Genomic DNA, 14,942 nt, shown 5'->3' with positions numbered 1-14,942 from the left:
CTCTCTCAGCCTCACAGGGGAGAGGAAAGGAAGATTTGGAGATTTATATATTGTACTTTTGTGTTTGAAGCTGGTCACGGAGAGAATTTCAAGGGTGTTTTGCTTGCCGGGCGCTTTAGAGTTTGGCAACATTTTTGCACAGGGCAAAGTGGTGGGATGCAGTCAATGCTTTTAAAATTCGTAGAGGTCGAGAGCGGAGGCTACAAGGTCAACGGGAAAAGATGAGGATGCAAAGAGGATACATCGCACGTCGCCCGGAGCTGTAGGAGTCTGAAGGGTGGTCATATTGATTGGAAGGAAGCAGCCTGCCCTTTCGGCTGGAAACCTCCATCCCAATTTTTAATGACTTCTATTAAGGGCATCCTAATTTTAGATAGTTGAGGCTAGCGGAAGCGGCTTGAAGATTTGGCTGTGCTTTGTACCAGGGGGATGAATCAACATTAATCAATCTTGTCGATTGATTAATGCCGCTCCCCCCCAATTATTGGGGGTCTGCCGCTCCCCCCACATTACTCTGGCCCCTACTCCGGATTCATATTCATTAACTCATTTCAAAACCTGTCATGGAGGCTTTAAAACACACCCCTGTACACAAAAAGGACTATAGCCTTGACTGGAATCTCGGCGTTAATACCTCTGTTGTTGAATTACTTCCAAATTAAGGCAGCAGGCCGGTCAACCGTGACATCAAAAAAGAACTGGGGGCAAAACCACACTCTGATTTTTTTTTTTAACCTACTTCAGGATAAATTGAGGCTCTCCCTTCAGAACGGCCCCGGCCTTCATGCAGGCTTTCAAACAGGGACCCACCAGCCGCTCACTCCATCTCAGCCTCCCAAGGAGAAAACGAGGAAGGCAGAACAATGAGCATTGCTGGGGGACCTGCAGCCAATTGCCCTAGCCTACCTCACAGGGTTGTTGTGAGGATAACAGGAAGGGCGAACCATATCTGCTGTGTGGCTACCCCCATTGTCTTGCTTTGGGGGAAAACTTCCATTCTCCAGGATGCCCCCCCATTCACTCTCTACCTTCCTCTCCAGGGAACTCTTCCCCCAGAGCAGAAAGAAGGTGACCAGATTAAATTTGACCATGTTGTTTCGTTTCTTTCCCCCCCACAAGTGCACAAAACCAGGCAAGGTTCGCCACCTAGTGGCTACGAAATGACCAACATGCAGTAAGGCCAACAGGTTCAGCTTGCTTAATGCAACAAGAAAAATACTCTTAACGAACTCAAGGGGCCTGTTGTGTCCACGGAGCGATTCTAGAGAGGAGATTCCTGCGGACATGAAAGGGAAAAACTAAGTTAAGGAGGCCCCTCCAAATAGATGCCCCTAAAGTCACGAATGTGTTTGTTACCCTCTCCAAACCTCAGAATGAAGAGGGATAAAATGTATTTTGGGGAGGTTTCTCCCTATTGATGATGCCGCCATTCGCGAACCTCAAAGCGTCTAGACCAGGGGTAGTCGACCTGTGGTCCTCCAGATGTTCATGGACTACAATTCCCACGAGCCCATGGGCTCGTGGGAATTGTAGTCCATGAACATCTGGAGCACCACAGGTCGACTACCCCTGGTCTAGAATAGCAGCTGGCCAGAACCACCTTCTGACCACCAGGGTCCCAATACAACCCGTGCTCCTGAGGGCCAATGCTTCCTCTCCCGAGGCCCGCCCTATCCCCTGGCTTAGATTCCAAACCTCGGTCGGTCAGGTTTATATCTCTTCTTCCGCAAGAGAACGCCAACGAAAAAGGAGAGTGAGTAATAATTTAATTGGGGGGGGGGGATAGATGGCTAACAATCTAGGGAAACATCATTTTTTGGAGGAGGGGGGTTTCGACGAAACAGCTCTAAAAGGTTTTTTAATAAAAACACCAACACAACCCCTCCCCCCCCCCAAGGCACATTACAGCTCCGTCAAAGTGGATGGCAGCCCCCTCCCCCCCCCCAATTTTGGTCGCTTTTTTGCCAGGACAAGGATCCGTCCCTTGCACAGTGCCCAAGGGATGCCGCTCGAAGCTGTCGATGTGAGAGGCGATGTGAGGTTTTCGCCACGCGAGAGAGCTCAGGAGAGGTGGGAGAAAAGAGGGTGGGGAGCTAAGAGCTCCGGAGGGGACGCAGGACCATGTGGCAGCTACCCACGGGCACCCAGGAGATCGAGCGGCAATATTTGGCCCTTGACCAAGGGTGAAGCGGAGGACAGTAAGAAATGCAGCCCCCCCCCCTGCCCTTCTCCCTGGGAGCAGACCTGCGTTCAGCCCTCCCCCGCAATCATGCACAATTTTATAAAAAAGAATTAGCCCATTCTGCATTTCCACGCCCCTCTTAGGAGCAACCAATGGTGTGCGGCGGAGGGGGTGTACATCTTCCCCACCCGTCAGCCCATCAGAGGGCTGCCATTTTCAGCGGCAGCTTCGTGTTTCTCTACCAGCCTGGGAGAATCCGGGGTTGGGGGAAAGGAAAGGCTGCTCAGCTACAGAGTCCGAGAGCAGGATCAGAAGGGAGTGACGTCTGGCTCTTAGCAAGGAGGGTGAGCTTCTCGAGGATTAAAGAAAGCTTCAAGGCGGGAAAGATGGTCGCGAGGGAGAGCATGCTTTCGGGGTTAATGACGCAACATAGTTTGATGCCCGGCGCGTGGCCTCGGTCCATCGGCGGGCAGAGAAGTCGATGTGACCGACAGAGAGAGATTTTTAAATATCCGGCTCCCCTGCCAATGCGTCCGATCTGTGCCATTCTGCCTGGGGGGGGGGGGAAAGCAGGAACAAAATCCGGAGAAGAGACCTCTCCCCCGTCCGGAGAACACAACGACAAGTCCCACAACTGAGGCAGCGTTCAGAAGGAGTTTTAATTAACCTAGTGGTCCAGGAAAACGAAAGGGGGTGGGGGTGGGGAGAGGTTAAGAGGGAGGGGCGGCAGGGACAGGGAGAAAAATAAGAGCCTGGAGGAACGAAAGCGCCCGGACGGTGGCATTCTGTCGCCACACGCGCCGGCAACGCCATGCACGAAGACCTGGACATCCGAGCAAAACGAGCCGCGCATCCTGGGACCGAAACCGCCTTGAATTGACGTTTTTTTTAAAAAATGGGAGGGGGGGAGAAATGTTATAAAGGAAAGCTGCTCGCATGGCACGACAAGGCATGCAAAGCTGGGGGCAGGACCAGAGACCGCACAAGCCGCAGGTTTTTGGCAAAACAGGAAGAGCAAAAAATATATATATGTGTGTCGACAGAGAGCGATCCTTCGCAGCTAAAAGATAAAGCAGGCTTCCGAAGCCACCCAAGCAAAATCAAGTCTTTGCCCGCCCCTCTCCTTGTGGCGTCGAATCGAAATTACACGGCCAGAATGGGGTTGCTCTCCGTCGGCGTTGGAGCGATCTGAGAGTCCGCAGGCCTCTCTCCGCCTCTCGGGAGTCGGGCCAGAGTCCGTAGCAGCACGGATGGTGAGCGTCCTCCAGGAAGGCCGGTCCGGCGCTCCCCGCCCTCGGCAGGCGGGCTGCAGGGCCCAGGCTCAGTCCGTCCGGAGGATCATTGGCGGGTGCTCGCTGTCTTCGTCCAATCGCAGGGCGCTGGGGTCGTCCTCGAGGCTGGCACCGCCGACTGCACCGAGGTCTTCGGGGTAGGCTGAAGAAAAAGACAGAGACCGGGACGTTCCAAAACACATCGGGGGGGGGGGGGAAGGGGGAGAAAGCTGGACAAGCAAAAGGTGCACTGTCGTGTCTCATAGGGGAAGGACTCACGCAAGTACCTTTAGTCACAGCGGCGCTGTAAGTCTGCGCTACCAGTGGCCGGTCGTGGGACGCCGACTCTAAAATCTCGTTGGCTGGCTCCATGCTCCCGTCCAGCCTGTGGAAAGAGGCAAACCACAGAGTGTGCATTGGAGGTGCTTTCTAACATATTATGACGATGTCCACGAGCGACGGTACTTGCAAGTATAGGCTGCGAGAATCTGACATCGACAGCCAACGAGTCACAATGGCGGGCTTCGCTTTTGGATATCCTGATCCATTAGGATTAGCTTGCGATAAATAGAACTCTGCCTGAACAGTCGAACATGACACCCCATCTTCCGCTTCATGGGCTAACCATGGTGCAGGATATGTGCAAAGAGTAACCAACTGCACTGTCTGGCCGTGATCAGAAGCAGATATGCAGACTCTGATCTGGAGCTAAGCCACAGCTCGCAAGGTCATAGCCATTCATGCCCAACCGCGGCTAGCTCCGCAAACACCCAACCACGGTTAGCTCTGCAAAGACTCAACCGCGGTTAGCTCCTTAAACGCTCAACCGCGGTTAGCTCTGCAAAACCCCCAACCACGGTTGGCTGCTTCTGTTTCAGGAGCGGTAACCCTCAAATGGCTTGGCTGCAAAACAAGGGAGCTTGGCTGCAAAACAAGGGGGCCATGCGAGAGCTTACTTGTGCTGCTTCATCAGTGTGCATTCGCCTCCTTCCTGGGGGTCCAGGTTGTACATGTAGAGGTACCCGTCCGCAGCTCCCACTAGCAGGCGAGGGATCTTCTGGATTCTGGAGATTGCAGAGCGGCAGGGTTTAAGACCGGACCATTCAAAACCCTTCCCCGATTGGTAGCTCACAACACAGTGTGGCTGGACTGGAGCGTAATATTTCCAAAAGGGGCCTGGGAGAGACCTTTGGGAGCGCCAGTACAACAGCAGCCTCCCGTTCCCCCACAACACTGAGTACCTAGAAGACTGCCTCCATCCATAAACCCCTCCTCTCTCTTTAAAGCTCCCCTTTGTGGTTTCTTGTACACAGCGAGGCTGTCTTACGGCACAGACAAACCGTTCAAAGCCGCGAGCCACTTAAATCAACCCTTCCTGCCCGCAATCTGGCGCCCGACTCTTAGCAGGCCGAGAAGGAAGCTTGGCGGCACAAGAGTTACGAAAGCAGGCCCGCCTCTGACAAAGGCTGAACTGCCGGGAACCGCTCTGTAAACACGTCCCGTTGCGAGATGCACAGTGGATTGCGAGCAATTGAACCCAGCAACTGAGGATGGGCCAGTGCATTACTGTAGAACTTTGGCAACTGCCTGCCGGTTCACCTTTCCTCTCCAGCCACTTGCAGCAAACGCAGGGGCCGTTTTGCAACACCCACCCCCCCGATCCCCCCGCACTCACGTGGCCAAGGCGCAGATGTTTTTGTGCCCGCAGAAGGGGAGCCGGACCGTTGCAAAGGCCCGACCCTGGTTGAACATCTCCGTCACCTGGGCAGGCAGGTAGTTTGTGGAGACCATCAGCACTTTCCCGAAGTAACCTGTCCAGGTTGTGGGCTCCTCCTGAGGTCTGGAAGCGAGGAGGAGGAGAACGTAAGACAGCCGTCTTGGTTATCGTTCACAGCCTGCAAGAGCCCCTGTTCTACTGGATGGCACTCTGCTCTACGAAGACGTTAATCGCGCCACCTAGCAGAGGTCCTGGCGAGCCGTCAGGTGGATGTCGAAAATGACCAATCAGGGTTGCTCAAACTTAGGGCAAGGGATTTCCTACTGGGCGGGGGATTGAGAGGAGTCCCACCAAAACAGGCTTGATGAGGACTAAGCATGCTCCAGGAGGGAACGTGGCGAGTGGAGTGAAGAAAAGAAAGCAGAGGGAAATCCATCAGTTCAAACCCCAGGAAGTTTAGAAAGCCAATGTGGTGCAGTAGATAAGAGCAGTGGCCTTTAATCTGGAGAACTGGGTTTAATTCCCCCACTCCTCCTCCACATGCAGCCAGCTGGGTGATCTTGGGCCAGTCCCAATTCTCTCAGAGCTCTCTCAGCCCCACCTGCCTCACAGGGTGCCTGTTGTGGGGGGAGGAAGGGAAAGGGGCAGTGAAAAGCAAGGGACAAAAAGCCAGCTATTCTTCTATGGCATCAGCAGCCAGAGAACAACACAGGTCACCAATAGGGCCAATCCGGAGTCTGCAACTTCTCTGGGGGCTGCCGGGGGGGGGGGGGGTGGGACTTACTTTTCTTTCACAGTTTCGAGTTTGAAAATGTGCACCGTTTCTGTGTTACTGGATGCCGACAGAAACATGCCGTCCAAGCTGAAGGCCAAGGAGGAGATGCTGACGCACCTGCGGGAAAACAGGAAGACTCAGATCTCTCTTAAACCAAAGGGAAAAGGCACAATCGGGAGAGAGGGGGGATGGCAGGTGACAAGGGTGAGGCTCAAGAACACTTGGGAGGAGAAACAAATCTCCTGCTGCCCGACGGAGCTGCCTGTGCATGTGTGCTGAACATGGGTTGAGTTTACAAAAAGCACTCAGAGCAGAGATTCCCACAGGCTCATATGCATTTATGGGAGGAGATTTACAGGGAAAGGCTAGCGATGGATATCCGAGGACCTGGACGAAAGCCGATTGTGACAAACAAAGAGGGGAAATCCGATTCTGCAAGCCTGTGCAACTGACTCCCAGATCTGGCCTTCTACGTGGACCCAATAGCCAAGACTGAGCAGTGACCTGTCACAGTTCACGGTTCTCACACACAAACCCGCCCGTGGACTGGGGCAAAGCAGCAAGACCTCAGAGCTCGGAAAGTGTACTCAGAAAGTGTACTTCACCTCTTCACTCCTCGTCGGAATTCAAAAAGCTTCTGGCCCTCTGGAATGGAAAACACCCGGATCACTGTCCCCTAGCAGAGGAGAGAGAGACAGAGACAGAGAGAGAGAGACAGAGAGAGAGAAGGGTTTAATGAAAACAATCAGCATGGGTGCTCTCCTAATCCCATCTGGAGTGAGTGGAGCTGCTGAGGCAAGCTGGGCTATTTGGGGGGGGGGGGTCTTAGAACCCAATTACACTTCTTTTCAGGGATGGCTTTGGAGGGCAAGCAAGCTCGGGAGGGGTCTTGACGTTGTGAAGCTCTGTATCAGATGTGGGGAGCGGAAGGGGAGAACAGCTCTGGGTGTTTCCGTTTACGCCCCTAAACTCTTGCATGGCCTTTGCTGTGCTTCCCTAGAGGCGTGACCCAGATCTGAACCGTACCTTTTCGGACGCCGTGGCCAGTTTGGTGCCGCTTGCGTCAAAGGCGAGTGCGGCCAGAGGACTGTCGTGGGCAGGGATCATGTTCGCGGCTCTCTGGGAGGAAGGAAGGGGGAAGAGGATAAACATGACCATGAGCACGTACATTAGCCCAGGCCAGCCAGTCAGCAAGTGGCCAGAGCCTAGAGAAGCTCACCAGGTTAATGGTGTCGAAGACCTGCACTTCTCCAATGGTTGCGCTCCCCGGGTAGGCCAGGTAGCAGTTGTCGTTGTTGATCGACAACGCACACAAGCCTAGGAAAGAAGGGAAAGGTGGGTCAGCATCTCTGGCCGAGACACACTCTGCATTGTGAGGCAGGAAAAGGTATGCTAGGTTGCCTGCTCATTAGTTTTAGCAAGGCAAAGCTTTGCTTTCTGTTTGCCTTTTTCAATAAAGAGATTCTTTCTCTACGAGTTTGCTTATTGGGGCCTCGACAGGCACCTGACATGCTCTTACCTGCAGGGTTTGGGGGCGTCTCCCTGATTGTATGCAGCACCTTCATGTCCCGTATGTTGTGTATGTACAGAGATTCTTCTAAGCATACTATCAACCTCTGGAGGGAAAAAAATATCAGAGAGAAAGAGGAAAGTAAAGATTGAAGATACAGCCGTAACACAAGCTCTTGGGGAAAGAGACACTCCCTGTCCCCCGCAATCACTCACCTGCCTGTTCAGCTTGACCGCCAGAATTGTGTTGGAATAGCTGTAGTTGCAAATCTCCGTCCCCTTCTTGAAGTGGCAGACTTTCAGCTTCCGGGGGGCCTTGAGGCTCACGATGGCCACCAGGCTGCTGGAAAAGAGTCGCTCCACGATGCACACGTCTTCTGTGTCGGCTGTGGAGGGTGAGGAGGGAAGGAACACAAAGGGAAACAAAAGAGTTATTAGCATGGGAGACAGCTTCAAGAAGGGACGGGAGAAGCGTCTGCAGTGGAGGCCCATCAGTGGCTCATGGCCCCAGGGCATAGATGGAACGCTCTGTCTGGGGCAGCGATGTTCCGTATTCTTGGCACTCGGGGGTCAACAGTGGGTGGGCTTCTGGATGACCGAGTGGGTGACGTTCTGATGGAACCTGGGCTTTGGCCACTGTGTGACTCAGAGTGCTGGACTGGATGGGCCCTTGGTCTGACCCGAGATGGCTTCTCTTGTATGACAGCAGACAGGGATGCCACCTATTGGTTGAGCAGACATTTTAACCTGGGCCTCCCCGGTCTTTGCCCCATGCTGCTATTTGAAGATAAGAAGGGTCCTGCTGGGCCAGGCCAGCGGTCCATTCAGTCCAGCCTCCTGTCTCCCATAGTGACCAGCTGGTTCCTTTGGAGAGCCAAAAGTAGGCACAGAAGCCGAGGCCTTCATGAGAACATCGGAAGAGCCCTGCTGGGTCAGACTGGTGGTCCATCCATTCCAGCATCCTGTCTCACACAGTGGTCAGCTGGTTCCTACGGAGACTACATGCTAGGGACTACATGAGTTACTATATAGGATTGTCGTGGGCCAGGGGCACCGGTTTCACCTTTGCGATATCCTTTATATTGTCTTTTTTTTGCTATGCCTTTTGGATCTCTTATTAAAAATGTAATTAAAATATTATTTTTAAAACAATGACTCGTCCCAAAGGTTTTTTTTTTTGGCTGTTGGGGGAAAGAAAAGATGGGGGGAACGGGAACAAACACTTACTGCATTCATAGATCTGCTCCAGTTTATCCACAGACGAAAGAGAGAAGAATTTGTAACCTGATTTGCTGCCAACAGCCAGGGACCTGCAAAGGGACGCAAAAGGTCGTCAACAGTGGGAATCACACCGACTCCGTTTCAGGCAGGACGCCCCCATTTTGTCTGCACCCCACACACCCAGCTTCGTAGGAGATCTTTCTACTTGAGTGGCTGCAAAAAGTCGGGCGAGCATCTCTGCAAAGACCCTGAAGAAAGCCTCTCAAGATCGCCAGACGCTGCTGGCCAGCCAAACCGTCCGCATGTCAGCAAGGGAAGAAAGTTAGAAGAAGCCACACGGCTTTGCAGGAAAGCTGGAACACTTAACCGCAACCTGCCGAAAGGGGGCAACTGTAAACGAGCCGCTGTTTTTGGATTTGTAGGACAGCCCGTTATTCAGAAACCATTATCGATTCGAACAGTTGCGGCGTCAAGCGGCCGCAATCCCTTCCGTCAATGACCCGGCCCGCGTACCTGACTCATAGAATCCTAGCGTTGGAAGGGACCTCCTGGGTCATCTAGTCCAACCCCCAGCACTATGCAGGACACTCACATCCCAATCGCTCATCCACTGTCACCTGCCACCCCCTTGAACCGCGCTCGCCCTCCTCTGGGCTTTCTGAGGTTCTGCCAGAGAGCATGGGTGCGTTCCTGCTCTTAGTTGCTGATTATGTGCAACGCTGTGAGTGGCCACGGACTGCAAGCTCTGGGGCGGAACTCTGTTCAGGAGGCAGAGGGATGTGTCGGAAGGCACGCAGTGCTTCCGCAACAACAAAAACAGGCAGCTGTGTGTCCTATTCACTCCCTCCTTAATGTGTAGGGAAACGGGTCCACCGGTCTGCTCCAGGAGGACTTAAAAAAATAAATACAGTACTAATAATTGGCCATGCTGGAGGAAATGCGTCTCCCGACCCCAAAACGGCGATCGGCATTTCCCTGGGCCTGCGAGAAAGGGCCACAAGAGCCAAGCACTGACGCAATCCCTTCTGCTCACCCCCCACGCAATCTGCCTCGGCTCACAGAATCAGCCTCTCCGTCAGATGGCGATCTAGCCTCAGCTTAAAAACTGCCAAAGGAGGAGAACCTACAAACTCCCGAGGAAGCCTGTTCCACTGAGGAACCGCTCTAACTGTCAGGAACTTCTTCCGGAGGTTTAGCTGAAAACATAGTGAACCGGAATTGATGCACATGAAACTGCCTTATACCGCTATGGACTGTTGGTCCATCAAAGCATTGTCTTCTCAGCATGGTGACGACTCTTCAAGGTCTCACCCTTTCACGTCATCTACTGCCTGGTCCTTGTTTAGCTGGAGATTCAACCGGGGACCTTCTGCGTACCAAGGAGATGCTCCACCACTGAGCCACACCCCCCCTACACAAGCAAATGATTTAGAAGTTTACAGTTATGCAGTTTTTTTTACCTAGCACCTTCAGAAGAGAGCTTATCGGGCAGTTATTCCCCTCCCCTTTTGCCAAAACGCTGCTGAGGAACAAACTGCATTACAATTAAAAATGCCACTAAGAAAGTCACCGGTGCACAGAGAATGCACCAAGACAAAATATATCTCTAAAGTTAATTTGTGCAAAGCGGAGCAAACTACCCAAGGATCAGCAGCTACAAGCTTAAAACCACCTGGGTTTAACTTTCATTGCTCTCTGCCTGCCCCGGCGATGCTCATCCCTTTGAGTCTGACTTTTGGCGATCCTATGGCTGTCGCCACAAGGAGCCAAGCGTCAGAAAGAGGAACAAACAAGCCATAAGATCCCAAAGACTCAGCAGAGCGAGGATCACGGTGAAGTATTTCCTGGCGGCAGCTTGGTCCCAGAAAAAAACACACAGGACTAGGAACTTGGGTTATCACCATTCTTTTCGCATTTGGCTACAAGTCTTAGGGGCAGCCGAATGCGTCGATTCTGAGATTTCCTGCACCAGAGACAGAATTATGGCAAGCAGTCGTGAAAAATGCTTAGAGAGAGTCTAAGGCAGGGGTAGTCAAACTGCAGCCCTCCAGACGTCCGTGGACTACAATTCCCAGGAGCCCCTGCCAGCGAATGCATTCGCTGGCAGGGGCTCCTGGGAATTGTAGTCCATGGACATCTGGAGGGCCGCAGTTTGACTACCCCTGGTCTAAGGTTTTGAGATCCAAAGGGGTGAAGAAGCAGGGTTACCACATGCCCAATTAGGAAACAAAGGCCTCCTCTCCAGATAAAGAAAAAGCTCCCAGCCTGGCTTTCATGTGGGGAGACGCTAAATCAACTGTGTTCTCTTTAACAAACACTATGTCATTAAAAAAAACAAACAAACAACCCGAGTCACACCCATTCCGGATAGGGCAGATGTTTATCTCCTGGGATGACAGGGCCGTCAGCTGCTTCTAGCCTGACAAGCTATCACTGCCTGCAATTGTACACAACCACCTGACCGCTCCGAAAGCAAAGCATGGCTTTCCCCATGCTTAAGGCCTCTGTTACGAGACAGAAAGGTTTAATTCCAGTTATTGGTTTTGACGTTGTGTTGCTTTCAAATTTTATTATCGAGCTAGCCTCACCCGGAGGCGACAGCTCCTGCTCCGATTTTCGTGGGTGATAAACAGAAAGAAATTTCCAAGCTGCCGATGGCAAACAGTTTTATTCAGAACGAGTTCCTAGGTATAAAACCTCGTTTTCGTATATTACTTCCTCAGTAAACTTATTTCTGAATTGTTTTTTTTTAAAGGATAAAAACAAAGTCTTCAACCCAACACCTAACTCTTATATTTTATATACCTTATACTTTATATTTTAAGCCAGAGAATTTGGGTCTATTAGTATCAAAGGTCCATAAAGGTAACTATCTTATAAACGACCCTGATTTTTGTGGGAGCTGCAATTTATTTCGCCGCTCCAGTGAGCTAGTGACCCTGGATGCTTTTTAATGGTCCGACTTGTTTGTCGGCTGCCTTTGGTGAAGACCGGGCTACAATGACCGTGCTACAAAGGGGATACATGTGGAATTGCATACTTCCCCCTGTCCCTTGGTCCGACATGCTAGAACAGTTGTTCTCAACTTGGGGGTCGGGACCCCTTTAGGGGTCGAATGACTCCTTCACAGGGTTTGCGGCAGGCAAGCAGCTTGGCTGGGAGGGGGGTGCCATCCACACAACAGCCTTGCGGGGTGTATTGAGATAGAGCGTTTGTCTGTCTGGAGCAGCAGAAAAGTGCGAGATCAGCATGGTGGGACAAGAGGCAGGACTAGAGAAACCGCGGGAAAAAAAAACAATTGTTGTACAATCACAAACAATGGATCTTCATGCCATTGGTCAGTTTCGGTTTAATTTCTGTGAAAGAACGCTTGCATGATTTTATGGCTGGGGGTCACCACAACATGAGGAGCTGTATTAAAGGGTCGCGGCATTAGGAAGGTTGAGGACCACTGCCATAGCACCTCTGACAGACTTTGGAGGGTGATCTAAAGGAGGACTGTAGAAGGGACAGAGTTGGAAGGGACCTCCAGCGTCATCTTAGTCCAACCCGCTAAAGAAGGCAGGAAATTCACAACTACCTGCTCATCAGAGGGACCTCAAAAAAAACCCCAGAGAAAGGTGGAGAAAGGTGGGTCCAGTCTGATAAGCAGGAACCCAAGCCTTTCACACCCAAGACCCTTTTTTAAAAACTGGAAATGTCAGTGACTGAGCGTGGGACCTTTCGCATACAAAGTACATGCTCCATCCCCGCCAAGCCATAATGCTCTAAACCAGGGGTAGTGAACCTGTGGTCCTCCAGATGTTCATGAACTACAATTCCCATGTGCCCCTGCCAGCAAATGCTGGCAGGGGCTCATGGGAATTGTAGTTCATGAACATCTGGAGGACCATAGGTTGACTACCCCTGCTCTAAACATCCACAGCGCATATTGGGGCTTGGGCCTCTGCGGGCGGTTTTTGTTACCAGCCTTCAGCTGCTGAGTCAGCTGCCACAAGGGGATTACGCCTATGGGGAGCTGCTGCGGCCGCATCACCACTGTCAGGTGGTTTGGGTTCAGAAGAAAAAGGCAGCTGGGGGAGGGAGGGCAGGCAGGCTCCAGAAGGTGCTGCTTTCCTCTTTCCTGCAAGGCAAGCCGCCGTTATGAAGAGTACATTTTTAAACAAAAGACTCCTGATGGCCTCTCTTGGGTTTGTTCACCGCGGAGACCACCAGAGCCTTCCCACTGAGCGTGTCACAGCGGCCATATTAATTGCCCCGGATGGCACAGGAGGAGAGGCAAAGAAGCCAGAAGCCACCGGCATGAGGGAAGGTCTCTGGCGGAGCTGAGAAGCATCTGCTTTGCACATGAAGGGTCCCAGCTTCAACTGCCACCTTCTCCCATTCAAGGGACCAAGCATGAGGCAATCTGAAGGGCTGCTCTGCCCAAGACCCTGGAAAGACACCGTCAACCCCAAGACAGGCCTCGAGTACGGATTCCGGCCTTGGAATGACAACTTTATGATTCTACGAAAGCAGATACCCAGGATTAAAATTTGGCGGTGTGCCACTCTGGACTCAAACCTTGTCTCACTGCTTCTGGCCAACACTTGCAACCTACCCGATCTATTGGAAGAAGTGTGCTTGCACAGGAAAGCAGATACCCGAATTAAACTCGTTGGTCTTAAAGATGCCGCTGGACTGCCACTTTGTTCAGTAAAAGGCAGCCCACTTTGCCTGGTGGACACAAGCTATTGCAGTCCAAAGCCCACAGCAGGCTCATCTAACCCAAAGCCACCTTACTTCTCTCCCCTAAACCAGCAGGGAGTCTTAAGAGTTGGAAGGAACCTCCAGGGCCATCTAGTCCAACCCCCTGCACAATTGCCAGGACTCACAGCTACCTGCCCGCCCACAGTGACCCCAATTTCACACCCAAGTGATCCCCCTACTAAAAATCTCCAGACTCCAGCCTGGCCTGGAGGAAACTGACCTCCCATTCCACGTGGAAATTGACCTTCCATCCCAAAGGGCCGATCAGCAATTCCCTGAGGCTGCTACAACGCATAAACACGCTGCAAGCCATCTGGGACCTCCTTGAGGACTAGTGTGGTGGAAAGCCTTTTTTTTAAACAAACCAACAACCCCAGACACCCCAATTCTCCCGCAAACCAACCCCCACGTGATGCCACCCTACGGCTCCAAAGGCGGCGGGGGGGGGGAGAGAGCCTTGGAACGCGGGCGTGACGTCACCGCCCGCCCCTCCCCCGCGCCGGTTCCCCTGGCCACGCCCCCTTACGTGTTGTCCTGGTTGAAGTTGGCGAAGAGCAGTTGGCCGGCGCCGGCCTCGCCGCTCTGGCTGGCCAAGTTCATGGCGCTCCCGGGGCCCCCGGCCGGCGGGGGGAGGAGAGGCTCAGCCTCGGCAGCTCCCGGCCCCGCTCGGCTCCGGCCGCCGCCTCATCCCTCACGGCAGCGCCTTGTTTACGCTCCGGGAGCCGCCGGAGCCGCACAGCGCCTGCGCCATCCCGCCCCCGCCCCACAATGCTCTTCGGCTCGGCGCAGGCGCGCATGAGGCGGACGGTCCCGCGGCGGCCACCGTAGGGGTGTTGCGCAGGCGCGGCGCTTGATATATAACGCATGCGCCCCGCAGCCTTCTTTTTTCCTTCCTGCCATGCTGCTGAACAGGTGGAAGGACTGGGCGGAGGTTTCCAGCGGGGCCGGGAATGAACCGCCTGGGTGTCTTCTCATCGGCCAGGCAGGTGGAAGTTCAATAGGTGAAGCCGAACAAAGTTTGAGTCCAGGGGCATCTTTTAAGACCAAGGAGGCTTTATCCAAGGCATGAGTTTTTGTGTGCGCATGCGCGCTTCTGCAGACAGACAGGAGAGCGGCTTGGTTGGTCTAAAGCCGCAGAGCGAAGTTGGGAGTCCAGTGGTAGCTTTAAGGCCGGCTAATTTGTATTCGTGGTCTAAACCTTTGCGTGCAGGCTGGCTTCTTCAGAGGTGAAGTTGTAATGGAGAATGCGGGGGATAAATGGAAGGAAGGCTTCACCGGTTGGCTTCCTGCCTTGTCACAGGCTGATATTCAACAGGTGGAGTTCCCTTTATGCTTCCTGCCCTTGCAAACCTCCCCAGACATCCTCCAATGAATTTCTCCCTGTCTGGCAGCCCTTAAAACATGTACAGAGGTTTTTTTTTTTTAATGATGACTTGATTTTGCAAATCGTTTCTGCCAGGGAGCGATGGAATTCATGTTCAGCCATGAGGATGGCTCCTGTTTTAATATGCCTTTGTC

The 14,942-nt window shown here is 52.9% G+C and overlaps 1 protein-coding gene across 1 annotated transcript; it reads right to left on the bottom strand.

The window, feature by feature from the left end:
* Nucleotides 1-2,822: 2,822 nt before the first annotated feature.
* Nucleotides 2,823-14,182, bottom strand: WIPI2 (WD repeat domain, phosphoinositide interacting 2). The gene is made up of 12 exons (XM_077316540.1): nucleotides 13,951-14,182; nucleotides 8,682-8,764; nucleotides 7,671-7,840; nucleotides 7,465-7,561; nucleotides 7,165-7,262; nucleotides 6,972-7,064; nucleotides 6,551-6,621; nucleotides 5,955-6,062; nucleotides 5,129-5,293; nucleotides 4,410-4,517; nucleotides 3,741-3,838; nucleotides 2,823-3,616 (listed from the first exon to the last, which is right to left on the bottom strand). Exons 1-12 carry the CDS (start codon nucleotides 14,022-14,024, stop codon nucleotides 3,504-3,506), a joined length of 1,278 nt encoding a protein of 425 aa, XP_077172655.1. The 5' UTR covers nucleotides 14,025-14,182; the 3' UTR covers nucleotides 2,823-3,503.
* Between the last annotated feature and the right edge of the window lie 760 nt (nucleotides 14,183-14,942).

The sequence above is a fragment of the Paroedura picta genome, chromosome 17 (genome assembly GCF_049243985.1).
Source record: "Paroedura picta isolate Pp20150507F chromosome 17, Ppicta_v3.0, whole genome shotgun sequence".
Taxonomy (NCBI): domain Eukaryota; kingdom Metazoa; phylum Chordata; class Lepidosauria; order Squamata; family Gekkonidae; genus Paroedura; species Paroedura picta.
This window is presented reverse-complemented; position numbering and strand designations above follow the sequence as displayed.